The sequence below is a fragment of the Sphaerodactylus townsendi genome, linkage group LG10 (assembly GCF_021028975.2).
Source record: "Sphaerodactylus townsendi isolate TG3544 linkage group LG10, MPM_Stown_v2.3, whole genome shotgun sequence".
NCBI classification, from domain to species: Eukaryota; Metazoa; Chordata; class Lepidosauria; order Squamata; family Sphaerodactylidae; genus Sphaerodactylus; species Sphaerodactylus townsendi.
Genome location: NC_059434.1, coordinates 28,097,972 through 28,109,655, shown reverse-complemented (window position 1 = coordinate 28,109,655; position 11,684 = coordinate 28,097,972). Strand labels below are relative to the sequence as shown.

The window sequence follows — 11,684 nt, the reverse complement described above, 5'->3', positions numbered from 1 at the left end:
CAACTCTTAACAAGAGGAGCCAATATACCCATTAGAAGCCTCCAAAGAACTGTTTGGAAGTTGTTTTGGAACATTACTGGCATACTAGGGAGGAAGACATACGAAAAAAGCACGTTCTATACTTTTTAGCCGCAAGACATTTTTATGTAGAACCTACAGAATTGGAATATGGACTATATGGAACTGAAGCTTTGTTTCTGAACAAAGAATTGAATGGACTAAGTGATTATTTATGTTTAGTTATCAGAGTTGGAAGACTTATGCTGTATCTTTAAGAACTTTGTCAGAGAAATAAGGAAATGTAAATACAAATAGAAGTGTTAAGTTGTTTAATTATATGTAAGATCAATATATAAGATTAGACACAGCCAGAGTGCAACGTGTGTATTTTTGAGTTTATTTGGCCCTTCAAACATCAAGCCATTTCTTCCTGTTTGTTTGTTTAAAAATGGTGCTTAATATTTCAACCCATGCCAGTTAGTGCTTAAAAACATTTCCCTAGAGCCCTGTTTAGAAGGTATGACTTTTAAATGAATTGTTAGATGGCATCATTAGAGTCATGTTTGTACAGCTGGAACTGAAGATGTTGATCTCAGGTCAGCACAGTAATCAATCTGTGATTTGCCAGTGAAGGAAGCTGTGACCTGAAGGCAGGACCTTTGATTGAAGTTTTAACTTTCTGATGGAAATAAATTGAGAACAGTCAGATTTGCTGTCCAGATCTGTATGGGCTTGGACAGATTTATGGAGGAGAAGTCAATCTATGGCTACCAATCTTGATCCTCCTTGATCTCAGATTGCAAATGCCTTAGCAGACCAGGTGCTCGGGAGCAGCAGCAGCAGCAGGCCATTGCTTTCACATCCTGCACGTGAGCTCCCAAAGGCACCTGGTGGGCCACTGTGAGTAGCAAAGTGCTGGACTAGATGGACTCTGGTCTGATTCAGCAGGCTAGTTCTTATGTTCTTATGTATGCGTAGGATGGAATCTATGGAGATTGATATGCTTCATTGCCAAAACAAACATCTGTGTTATGTTTTACTGTTTTCACATTGTGTATATGATAGGATGTTTTAACATCTTACAGCTGCTCTAAGCAATTAAAATAGTTTTGGTTGACCACTGAACAGAGCTGACAAAACAGTGAGTTAAATCCAGCCAGCTTTTTAGCTTATATCACCCAATTATTTTCCTTTAGCCTCCCCCCCCTCCCACGTGGCTTTTGTCTGTGCAGGTCCCATGATCCCCAAGATAGGCTCCCCGGGGATCAAAGAGGAACCCCTCCTCTCTTTTTCAGACTATATATTCAGACTACTGTTGCTGCAGTAGGATTGTCCAGTCGCTCTGCAAGCCACAAAAGGTTTTGCTTTCCAGGAGTGCTCCAAGTACAAGCTGAAAATGCACCAGTGGAATGTAGTTTGGTTCACGTGGAGGATGTAATGAGACGTTGCTCCTCCAGAGGGAAATCTCGTTAGGAGCAAACCTACAACTAGTGTGCACTGTGCTTTCTCTTCAGGTGTGAAAGTATTTGAGACAGTCCATGCCTGCCCCTGCAGGCTGATCCCCAGATTAAAGGTTTTCTGCTTCCTATCTTATATAATTAAGAAGCATGTCATTAGCATGTTAATTCAAAACCTGAAATGAGCAGCTTCAGATGTTACATAGAGGAGTGAAAATAGCAGTTGCCAGTCACTTGCATAACTTGTCCTCAAGTAACATCTTGCCAACAGCAAAGGTTTGTGAGCTGGCATTTTGAAAATGAGGGGAAAGTATGTGAAATTCCCTCAAGTATTCTGTCCTTCTGGTGTTCTGCCTTCTGGTATTCTGTGTGTGCTTAGGTTCTGAAAATGTTTACTACTTGCTGCGTTTTTCCCTTCTGCTTTGAATAGAGTTTTGTATTAAATAGTCAATGAAAACAGTAGTTTTTTTTTATTTAGAGATCTCTTTACCTCTTTTTATTCAGGTGACGTTGTTATATTTAATGTCTTCTACGAAATCTTCACTGTGTGCACTTCAATAGTAGCAGAAGACCACACAGGTAAGGACTGCTTAGCCACTGTTCCTCTTTAAATGGTTTAAAGTATTTTTATCACTGATCTAAACAATCTTTTTGTCTCTCCACCACCTTTTCTAAACCAGGGAAGCTGTATCATGCCAGAAATCTGGATTTTGGGCTCTTTCTTGGGTATGTAATGTTGATGAGACGTTTTTGTAACTACCAGTTTAATCAATCAATCAGACCCTTCATTATCCTGATGCATCTTTTATAATTGTGGTAATTGAAAAGGATAAAGGCCTTGTAGTGATTAAGAATGCTGGATTCTAATCTAGAGAACCAGGTTCAATTCCCCTCTCGGGCTAGTCACAATTTTCTCAGAACTCTCTCCACTTACCTCAAAAGGTGCTTGTTGTGTGGAGAGGAAGATCATGTGATTGTAAGCTACTTTGAGATTCCTTAAGGTAGAGAAAAGCAAGGTATAAAAACCTACTGTTCTTCTTCTCAGTAACCTTGTGACATATTTGGGATTGTATGGATAACTAATGTACACGGTCTGTCACATTTTGGTTCCATGCCATGCTACACATTATATTGTGAAGAATTAGGAGAAGAAGGGGGGGAGGAGGAGACACAGGGCTGCTGCTCTCATTGGAAGCAGTTCTTTACCCATCTTAACTAGCTTGTGCAATGACTGTAATCATTGCATTGTGGGTAACATGGCCAGTATTTGGTTAAATCTTTGAATCTAAAGCGTGATTTGTCATTGAAGCTTGGGATGCAGTTCTTTGCATGGGTTCATGATTCTCCTCACAGGAGGGATGTTAAAACAGCCCCAGGTCAAGCTGAGCCACATCACCGGTCCAATCCTGGCACCACTGTGGGGTCGGCTTGGCTTGGAGTCATGTTATGGTGAAGACTGCGAAAGTGTAGGTTCACTTCTGGAGCTGCTTAGCTTGTTTATGGCTGTCAGTGACCATACAGGGTAAGAGACAATCAGGGACTTTCCAAATGAGCCCGCCCACTCCTTTTTAGGATAAACTTTCAGGTCAGAAGAGTCAGCTTTTCTTGTTGTCCAGTTTGGTTGAGGATGGAGTAAGTTTTTATTTGTGGTTTCCAAGTACACAAACCCCAGTTTTCATTTTTGGGCATGAAAATGAAAAGGTTTTAAGCATCTAGCAAGTGGTCCGTGTCTCCATTGCTGTAGGATAGCCACATTTTTTTCAGCAGGATTAAGTACACAAACACTATGTATAAAGGTAATATGTCTTTGCAGGTGGGATGTTAAAAACAGTACTTGGATGGTCACACAGAAATTGAAACCATTGATGGTGTCACTGGACTTTCAGAGAAACAATAAGACAGTCTTTCGTTCTGCCAACTTGGCAGGCTACGTGGGAATGGTATCGGGAATCAAACCGGTAAGAACTGTTTTATGCATGATCAAGAATTGTTTTGCTTAAAATGTCTCTCAGAGACACGTAATGCCATACCTCACAAAGCAGAGTGGCAGCCCCATCCAAAGGGCCAGGTATAACAGCCACCCCGGGCCACCACACCCATGGAGACTTTCTGGAAGTGCGGGGAGGCTTGCAACGCAAGAAAGCTTCCCTGCTGTCAGGAAAGCCCATTGGGCTTAATGGACTTGCACCACCTTTTTTTAATGTCAGCTCCTCCCTTGAATCACTCCTGCTACGCCAGCAGTGGCAGGAGCACAAGGATGTTGGCATCGTGCCCCACTACCTTGTGCTGGAATGTGTGTGTATGAAGTATAAAGGATCCCCACAGTTCAGACATTTGAAGAATTTAACACATGAATGTCTTACATTTCCAAAAGCCTTATCAGGGATGGGAGAGAATCTACCTGTGGGAGCAGTGCAGGGTTGTGTCTGTGGATTTGTCCTTCCTGGGGGCACTCAGCCAGGCAGAGAAGTGAATACGCTGGCGGGCAGCCACCATGACCCTCCCCAGCAATGGGACGCCACACCAGCATCCCTGCACCCCGGCCACTGGCATAGTGGGGTGGTCCAGAAGCATGACTGGGGGAGGAGCCGATATTAGTCAGCTTCCTTCCAGCCATTCGCCCCATTGTGCCAACAGCTGGGGCTCCAGTCTTAACACCACCCAAAGGCCGGCGTAAGTCTGTTAAACCAAATGGGTTTAGTTTAACCAGCAGCGGGGAGGCTTCTTTTAATTTTAAGCCTCCCAATGCCACTGAGAAGCCTCCTTGGCCCAGGCCATTGGTTGCCCATCCCATACAAGATGATACAGAGGCTAATTGTTGAATGTCAGTATCTTTGCTTCAAATATAACTTGTATTTGCTATTTTGACATTTTTAGGGCATTTTTACTCTCACCATGAATGAGCGTTTCAGTATTGATGGCGGTTACATTGGTGAGTAAACGTTTTTACCCCTTTAATCTTTTAGGGATGCTCTTAATCTTAAATGAGTAAATTACTTGCATTATCATCATAGCCTCAAACAGTCCATTATACTGGAAATGAGCACAGACTGAAGAAATCACAATGATGCATGTGACATTAAGTGGTTTCATGGAACAGAAATTACACACCCAAGCATGTTTATCTGGAAACAAATCTGTCCATTATCCTACTTGGTAAACTTGATAAGGGCTGGGTGTCTAAGGTTACAATCGTGCACACATAAACCTGAGTGAAAGCCTCACTGAATACTGTAGATCCTGCTGAAAATTACTGCTGATGAGGATTTCTGTTAACACACCATGTCTTCCTTACTTCCTCCCCCTCCCCCCATTCTGCTGTTCCTGTGACTCCCCTTGGGGGTCTGTGGGGGAAGGGGGTCAGTGAAAAATCACACACCCCTTCCACCTACAGAAAAGTGAGACAGCATCCAACCTAGTAGGGCATACTTCTGAGTAAGCATGCATAGAAGTGTACTGTAAAGAGGTTGTGTATTGAAGCTCTTCTGGCTTGTGTTGTTCGCAGGAGTCTTTGAGTGGATCTTTGGGAAGAGAGATGGTTGGTGGATGAGCTTCCTTACTAGAACTGTCCTGGAAAATGGTACAAGGTAATACTTACATTTCTGAAGTACCTTATCTACAAATACAGTACCAATGGTGCAAATAAATTTCAGTTATATAATGCTTTTACAATGCCTGTCTCAAAAAAAATCAAGAGATTGTGGCTTTCCTTAAGGGCCTTTAATACCCATCATAGACCAAAGAAATGAGGTGTGCCGAAATAAATCGTCTTGTATTAATGGGCAGAGTATTTCCATTCCAGCCAGCTTTTGAACTACTTCACTTTAGTGTTTTGATACATTTGACGCAAAGTGAAGAATTCGTTCTGACCAACTGAGGTCTGGCTATCAATCTGCCAAGCTATATGTCTTTTGGTTCATGCCGTATCACCTCTATCCCAGCATCTTCATAGTGCAAATAGTACTATTCCTGGGGCAGGGAAAGGTGAGGGAGAAGCAAGAAGAGAGAGATGTTCTTGTCTGCCCTGACTGAAAGGTTGCAAACTAGAAACAGACAGGAGAGCTTCCAGCCTGAATGCTATAGCCTCTTTTGTCCATGAAGGTGAATTGATGTAGTAGATAGTGTCAAATGAAGCTCCTGGGGCTTTCAAAGGATCTTCTGTGGTCTGTCTGCCTCCCTTGATGCTATCAATGAATCAACTATTCAACTTTTCCTTGCCTGTCTTCAGTTTTATTTTCTTGGGCCTGGATCGTGCTTGCTCTTGTGTCCTAGGCCATGCTGTACACCCCCAAACCTGATGTTAGTTTCTGGGCCCTGGGTATTGAAGACCTTGGCTTCATCACGTTCTGTGTATTGTATGTGGTTGGTTCATGTCATTGTTTCTGTCGCCCGTAGCTATGAAGAGGTAAAGGACAAACTTGCCAACACAAGACTGCTGGCTCCAGCTTATTTCATATTGGCAGGAAACAAGTCTGGACAGGGATGTGTGATTACACGTTCCCGAACTGCTGCCCTAGATGTTTGGAAGTAAGTATGTTTTGGGTGATATCTCGCTGTCCACATATCAGATGTGCTTGTGTATCATCAGGACTGCTTGAATGAATGGATTGTCAGCCACATACTAGGCAGCATCATTAATCTCTCTATAAGGGTTTGGGGGTACATTCTCTCTACTTCTATGTCAGTTTCTCTCTTTCATGAAATACATTCTCTGAAAAATGAATTCTGGCTGCTAATACCAGTGAGTATTTTTGTGATGTTAAATCTGGGGTGGAAGTCTTATGTTAGATAGCTGAGTTCTGTTGGTAACACATTTGATTTGTTTTCTTTTGCTTTGCTTCCTTGATGGAAAATAGATGTTAAGATTTATTTATCCTTCTTTTAAGCCTGGATACAAAGAACAGCATCTGGTACGTGCTAGAAACCAACTACGATCGCTGGAAGGTCCCATTAGTTGTGGATGATCGCAGAACTCCAGCAATGAAATGTTTGAACAAAACATTGCAAGAGGTAAATTCGCAGAATGTGAAAATAGTCACTTTCAGATTTCATTATTACTTTTCTAACAGAGCAACCCTGAGTACCGTATATACTCGCGTATAAGTAAACTTTTTCAGTACATTTTTTGTGCCGAAAAATTCCTTCTCGAATTCTACGCAAGGGAGGGTCCCATTTACCAGTAATTCAGGAACTCTTCGTAGCGGCGGCAACCCGGCACACCCCTTCCCCACCTCGGTCAGCCCCCAGCAGGCGAATGCTCTGTCAGAGCAGCCAAGGGCTGGGGCTTCTGTGGGGATCTTATAAGATGCCTCAATTAATGTGATTTTATTGGTATCTATTTTTATTTTTGAAATTTACCACCCTAGACTTATAGAGTCAATAGGTTTTCCCAGTTTTGGGTGGTAAAATTAGGTGCCTCGACTTATATGTGGGTCGACTTATACACGAGTATATACAGTAATCCTTTTTCAGCCCATTGACTCCAGTAGACTTGTAAGGGTTTAACACAGTTTAGGATTGCCTTGCAAACATCTTACTTTCCAAGATTTAAGATGTGACAATGAAGTTAAGATCCATTATGAAGGCTTCCAAAGAAGTAGCCAAGGAACCAAGATACCAAAGTTAGCACTTCTGCTCTCTCCCCTAGGTAGAACAACTCTGTAATGCTGACTCTGCAGCCTTCCATTTGGTAATTTTAGTGGAAGCATAAATTCCTTTCAGGGATATCTTTGTATGGGAAAAAGCCAACCATAAAGAATATCTAAGGGTCTCTTGTTTTTGTAAGAATACTTGACCGTTCTGAGTTACTGTCATATGTTTTCTCAGTAATATGATGAATATGCATGTATGGCATGGTAGTTTCCTGAAATCACCCAGCAGGGCATGGGGGGAGATACAGTTTGAACCCAGGGACTTCAGTCATATTTCCACTGTGCAGTAATGGTGGCTAGTTGAGAAGAAAATTAGGGAGATAAGAATCATGTGCAAGGTTAGTACAGAAATTGCTACCTTTTTTTGTTTCAGTTTCCAGCTAATTTCAGCCTGTATACTTTTGTTTCCCCTCTCCAGAATGTCTCGCTACCAAATTTGTACAATGTTCTCTCCACAAAGCCTATCCTTAATAAGGTAATCTTTTCCCATTCGTACATTCATGGGTTGACATTTCGTTCAGCCTGAAAACCTGCTTTGAACTTTCTTCAGTAGTATTTAATGAAACATGTTTGGCTTCAGCTGCATGCAGTAATCTAACAATTAAGTAGTTCTACCTCCTACTTGACTTCCAAAGTTGGAGTGACCCTCCAAATCCAACAGACTTCAAAAGGTTACCCACGCTGCTTCCAGGTGGGGTGGGAGAAGATTGTGCTGCTGTTTTGAAATGTGGAGCCATATAGAATACTGCCCCTTCTGTTGCAAAGGGCCACGTCCTTCTCCTGACCCTTTGAAACTGGAAGACCCTCTTAAGTTTAGTTAATACATTTAGTTGAATACTGCTATGTGGTGCTGTTGTTTACTATATCGCACCACTTTGGTTTACGCCTGGAAAAATATTTTTAATGCTTCCCTGTGGAAAATCTCCCTGTATGTAGAAAACTGGCATTTTTTTATGCCAGGAGTTTCTCAAGAGGGTGCTTTCTGTTGGCAAAACACATGTATGCACCCCAAAGTGGTGCCAGGCAAGCAAAAGGTGCATTTCGTGACTCTGCTCAATGTACAGATTGGCAGTCTGGATAACCTCGTGTTGCCCTCGGCAGCCCTCCTTTTATTCCTGCTTTATTGCTGGCCCTGGTCTGCTACGGGGGCGTCAGTAAAAAGAGGGGGAGAATAACCTCCGTTGCTAGCTGTGCAAGGTGTTATGCCGGAGACTCTGGCCCCTTCCGCACATGCAAAATAATGCATTTTCAAACCACTTTCACAACTGTTTGCAAGTGGATTTTGCCATTCCGCACAGCTTCAAAGAGCACTGAAAGCAGTTTGAAAGTGCATTATTCTGCATGTGCGGAAGGAGCCCTAGTGCCTCTCTCTGGGAGACTGCTGGCTTTAGTTTCTAGAGCAAGAGAAAGGTTTGCTTCTCTACATAGAGCATTTTCCAAGTCCACAGACATAAGGAACTCTTTGTTTATGGCTAAGGCAAGGCTGCGTGGCTGCGATGTGCTCGCCTGGTGTGAGCTCAGCAGTCTACTAGTCAGTCAGCTGCTAGGGAGCGACCTGAAGCTCCCTCTGTTCCATTCAAGACCCTTCCTATTATTCACAAGAATCAAATGGGCTCCAACAAATGCATCGGTGGCCTCCTGGTGCTCCCAGGTGCCACGATGTGGATCGCTGCTCCAGATTTTCCAAATTTTACTAGCGCTGCATTTCCTGACCAACATTTCCCTGCCAGTGACAAAGATACGGATGAGTTTTATGTGTGGCTTTGCGAAGGCATGGCATTTGTTTGTGATGACTTGTGTTTCTTTCGGGAAAGTAATCGATGTTTTGCTGTAATATCTTAGGCAGAAGTTGCTAACATTTAAATCATACTTCCCCCCCCTGTCTCCTTATTAGTTGACTGTTTCTACAACATTGATGGACGTCTCGGAAAATGTTATGGAGACTTACCTGAGGGACTGTCCAAATCCCTGTAGTCCCTGGTGAGGAGTAAGCTTGCCGGAGGAATGAATGCTCTCCAGGGTGGACAAGATGGCAATTATTCTTCAGCCAAGAACCTCCTTAGCCTGCAGAGTCTCTCATGCACTGATGATCCACTGTAGCTCTTGGCTTCCTCTGCCTGGGGAAAGTGTGTCTTAAGAGAGAAACATCCTGCTTCATTAACTGCTTACAGTTCAGCAAACTGGCACTGAATGTCCTGTCACTCTTACTTTCAAGTGTCTGCTTACCATGAATGAAACAATTGCCCTTGGATCCCTCTTCCTGCTCCCGCAGCTGTCTCTGTTAGGGTTTTAGAGGATGTGTTATTGTGCAAACTCGATTCAGGTCCAGGGGTTTATTTTAAGACTGAAGGTGAAATAAAGCAGGCAGCCTTGTCAGTGGCTAAGGAAGTCTTTGCTGTTCCCTGGTTACTCCTCCATTCCTGTTTCTCTCTCTCTCTCCCCCACACTGACCTGTTGCTGTGAGGCTATCTGTATGACTTCTTCTGGCCCTTTGGGAAAGAAGGAGAGATTACACAACGGTCAGCGCAGCCTGTACAGAAAGCAGCACAGAATTCTTCTCAGGGTGAAAAGCAACTCAGAGCTGTCCCCACCGTTTGTGATTTTTTTTTCTTTTTGGGGGAGGGCGGGGACTAAGCTAGGATAGTTACCCAGTGTTTACTGAGGGACAACCAGCACAGGCTTCTTGACCTTTGAAAGATAATAAGTCTGATTGGGATTCTAGCAGAAAGAGAAGGAAAGATGTAACCACTCCTTTTCTGTTCACCAGGGCCTGGTCACTGTTGCATTCACTCTTTTTTTAATGCAAGCAAATAATCTCAAGTTGCTGGGTAGCTAACTTGAAGCCACGCACACCTGGTGGACCACGCACACCTGGCAGTGGTACCATCAGGCCCTCAGGTCCTACCTGCCTCTTCTGCCACACTCTGTGGTCTGCTTGATATCAAGACCTAGAGCAGTGGCCTGTGAACTGTGCTGTGTGTGAGAACAGCTCCGCCTCGTGGTATGCTTGCAGAAGCAGTTGGATCCCACTCCTTGTCACTGAACAATACCTTGCTCTTGTCCCGACCCCTGATAATTTGTTGAGGCTACCTATGCTTCAGTGCTGCTACTTAATATTTTGACAAATATGCCTTTTCATGTGTTCTTGATTTTCGTTTTACAATTAAAGAAAATACATTGGAGAAAAATGTCTTTCAGATTGTTCTTGTGTTCCTGTGGGCATGATGTTGAGCTTCTGGGAGAATGTGAAATAACAAAAGGAAAGGCAAGCCTTAGTTGTTGCATTTCTCTGCATATCCTTCCCATTCACCTCAGTTCTAGAGCCCTGTGTTGTCACCTATCTGCACACTTGGAATACAGCAACCTGCCAGTATCTAAAGAAAGGACTGTTTCAGATCTGATAGGCAAAACAAGAAATATAGCATATCTGATCTTCTATTCTTTAGCTTTTCCATGTCAAGTTTCATGTTCCCTAGTGAACTGGAATAAAATGTGGACTGCTCAAGTTATTTCTGATATGGGCACAGAGTTTTTAGAAAGTTTGTGTATCCATTCACACTCCTGAGTTAGATACAAAGAATTTTTCTGAATGGTCAAATTGCAACATCCAACTGTGAAACATTTCCTGCAAGCAAGATGAACCTAGGGAGACCAGATTCCTCTTTACTAATCCAACACTACTTTATATTGCAGTATTTTTTGCGGCTTGACTCAACATTTGGAATCTGAAGCTTGACTGTGTGTTACACCCCTAATTAGAACAGCAGCCAGACTTGTATCTCTTCCATCTGTAGGCTTTCTTTCATAGGAAAGAAAGTGAGTTCTTTTATCATTGTGATTCAAGGAAACAAACAGTACTTGCTTGTTAGGCTGCTTTTTAAAATTTTGCTCGGCTAATATGCTTGGTTATTTGGTTACTGGGAGATCGGTTCTGACAATTAGCAGCTGTATACCTAAGTGGCACACATCCCCATTGATTTTCCCTGCAGTCATGAGAACTAGATTCTATCCAAATGAAACTCCTGGTGTCACAGTCTACCATTGCCATAGCAAGATTGACTTGTCCTGGTTTCTCTGGCAATATATACTATTGTGTGGCGATTACCAAGGTAGAGCACTGCGTGAAGCTTAATAGTTTTTGCTACGGTCTATTTTTCCACACCTGAAGAATGAAGTTATGCTAACGTGACTTAGTTAAATCCGACAGGTCTAAACAAACAGTTGGTTTTAAGAATGTTGTGCCTCTGGTAAATACGACAGCTTTGATCAACATATTAAGTTTGTAGAGAAACAAGCAAATCCAGTTGAACTAGAGCAGGGCCCCCCAATGCTTTTAGAAAGTGGGTAGGATCAGGTGTGGCTTTTGCCCACTAAAACTTCTGATTGGCCACTGGGGATTTGATCATCTGGGAAGATGTTCAAAAATGTTGCTTTGGCAGTAGCTGCCACCATAGCATAAGGATCTTTACCAAGCTGTAGCAGCCTTGACTGGCTCCTGTGGCAGCCATTTGTGGCTGCACCACCATGCTGGGTCAGAACTGCAAAGGGTTGGGGGACCCCCAAACTAGGGTGTTCA

The 11,684-nt window shown here is 43.0% G+C and overlaps 1 protein-coding gene across 1 annotated transcript; it reads left to right on the top strand.

Annotated features, from left to right (window-relative positions):
* The first annotated feature begins 957 nt into the window (after nt 1-957).
* On the top strand, nt 958-10,296 carry ASAH1 (N-acylsphingosine amidohydrolase 1). The gene is made up of 9 exons (XM_048509420.1): nt 958-2,036; nt 2,138-2,183; nt 3,271-3,415; nt 4,335-4,389; nt 4,963-5,044; nt 5,853-5,984; nt 6,344-6,467; nt 7,527-7,583; nt 9,003-10,296. The coding sequence occupies exons 3-9, from the start codon at nt 3,296-3,298 to the stop codon at nt 9,090-9,092; spliced, it is 660 nt and encodes a 219-aa protein (XP_048365377.1). The 5' UTR covers nt 958-2,036; nt 2,138-2,183; nt 3,271-3,295; the 3' UTR covers nt 9,093-10,296.
* Nucleotides 10,297-11,684: the final 1,388 nt, after the last annotated feature.

What these genes read in the sequence shown, in the direction of transcription:
- ASAH1 (XM_048509420.1), top strand. Translation starts at nt 3,296, where the DNA reads ATGGTCACACAGAAATTGAAACCATTGATGGTGTCACTGGACTTTCAG. An exon ending in GTCCTGGAAAATGGTACAAG is followed by an intron (nt 5,045 to 5,852) that starts GTAATACTTACA and finishes TGTCGCCCGTAG; the next exon opens with CTATGAAGAGGTAAAGGACA. An exon ending in GCTGCCCTAGATGTTTGGAA is followed by an intron (nt 5,985 to 6,343) that starts GTAAGTATGTTT and finishes CCTTCTTTTAAG; the next exon opens with CCTGGATACAAAGAACAGCA.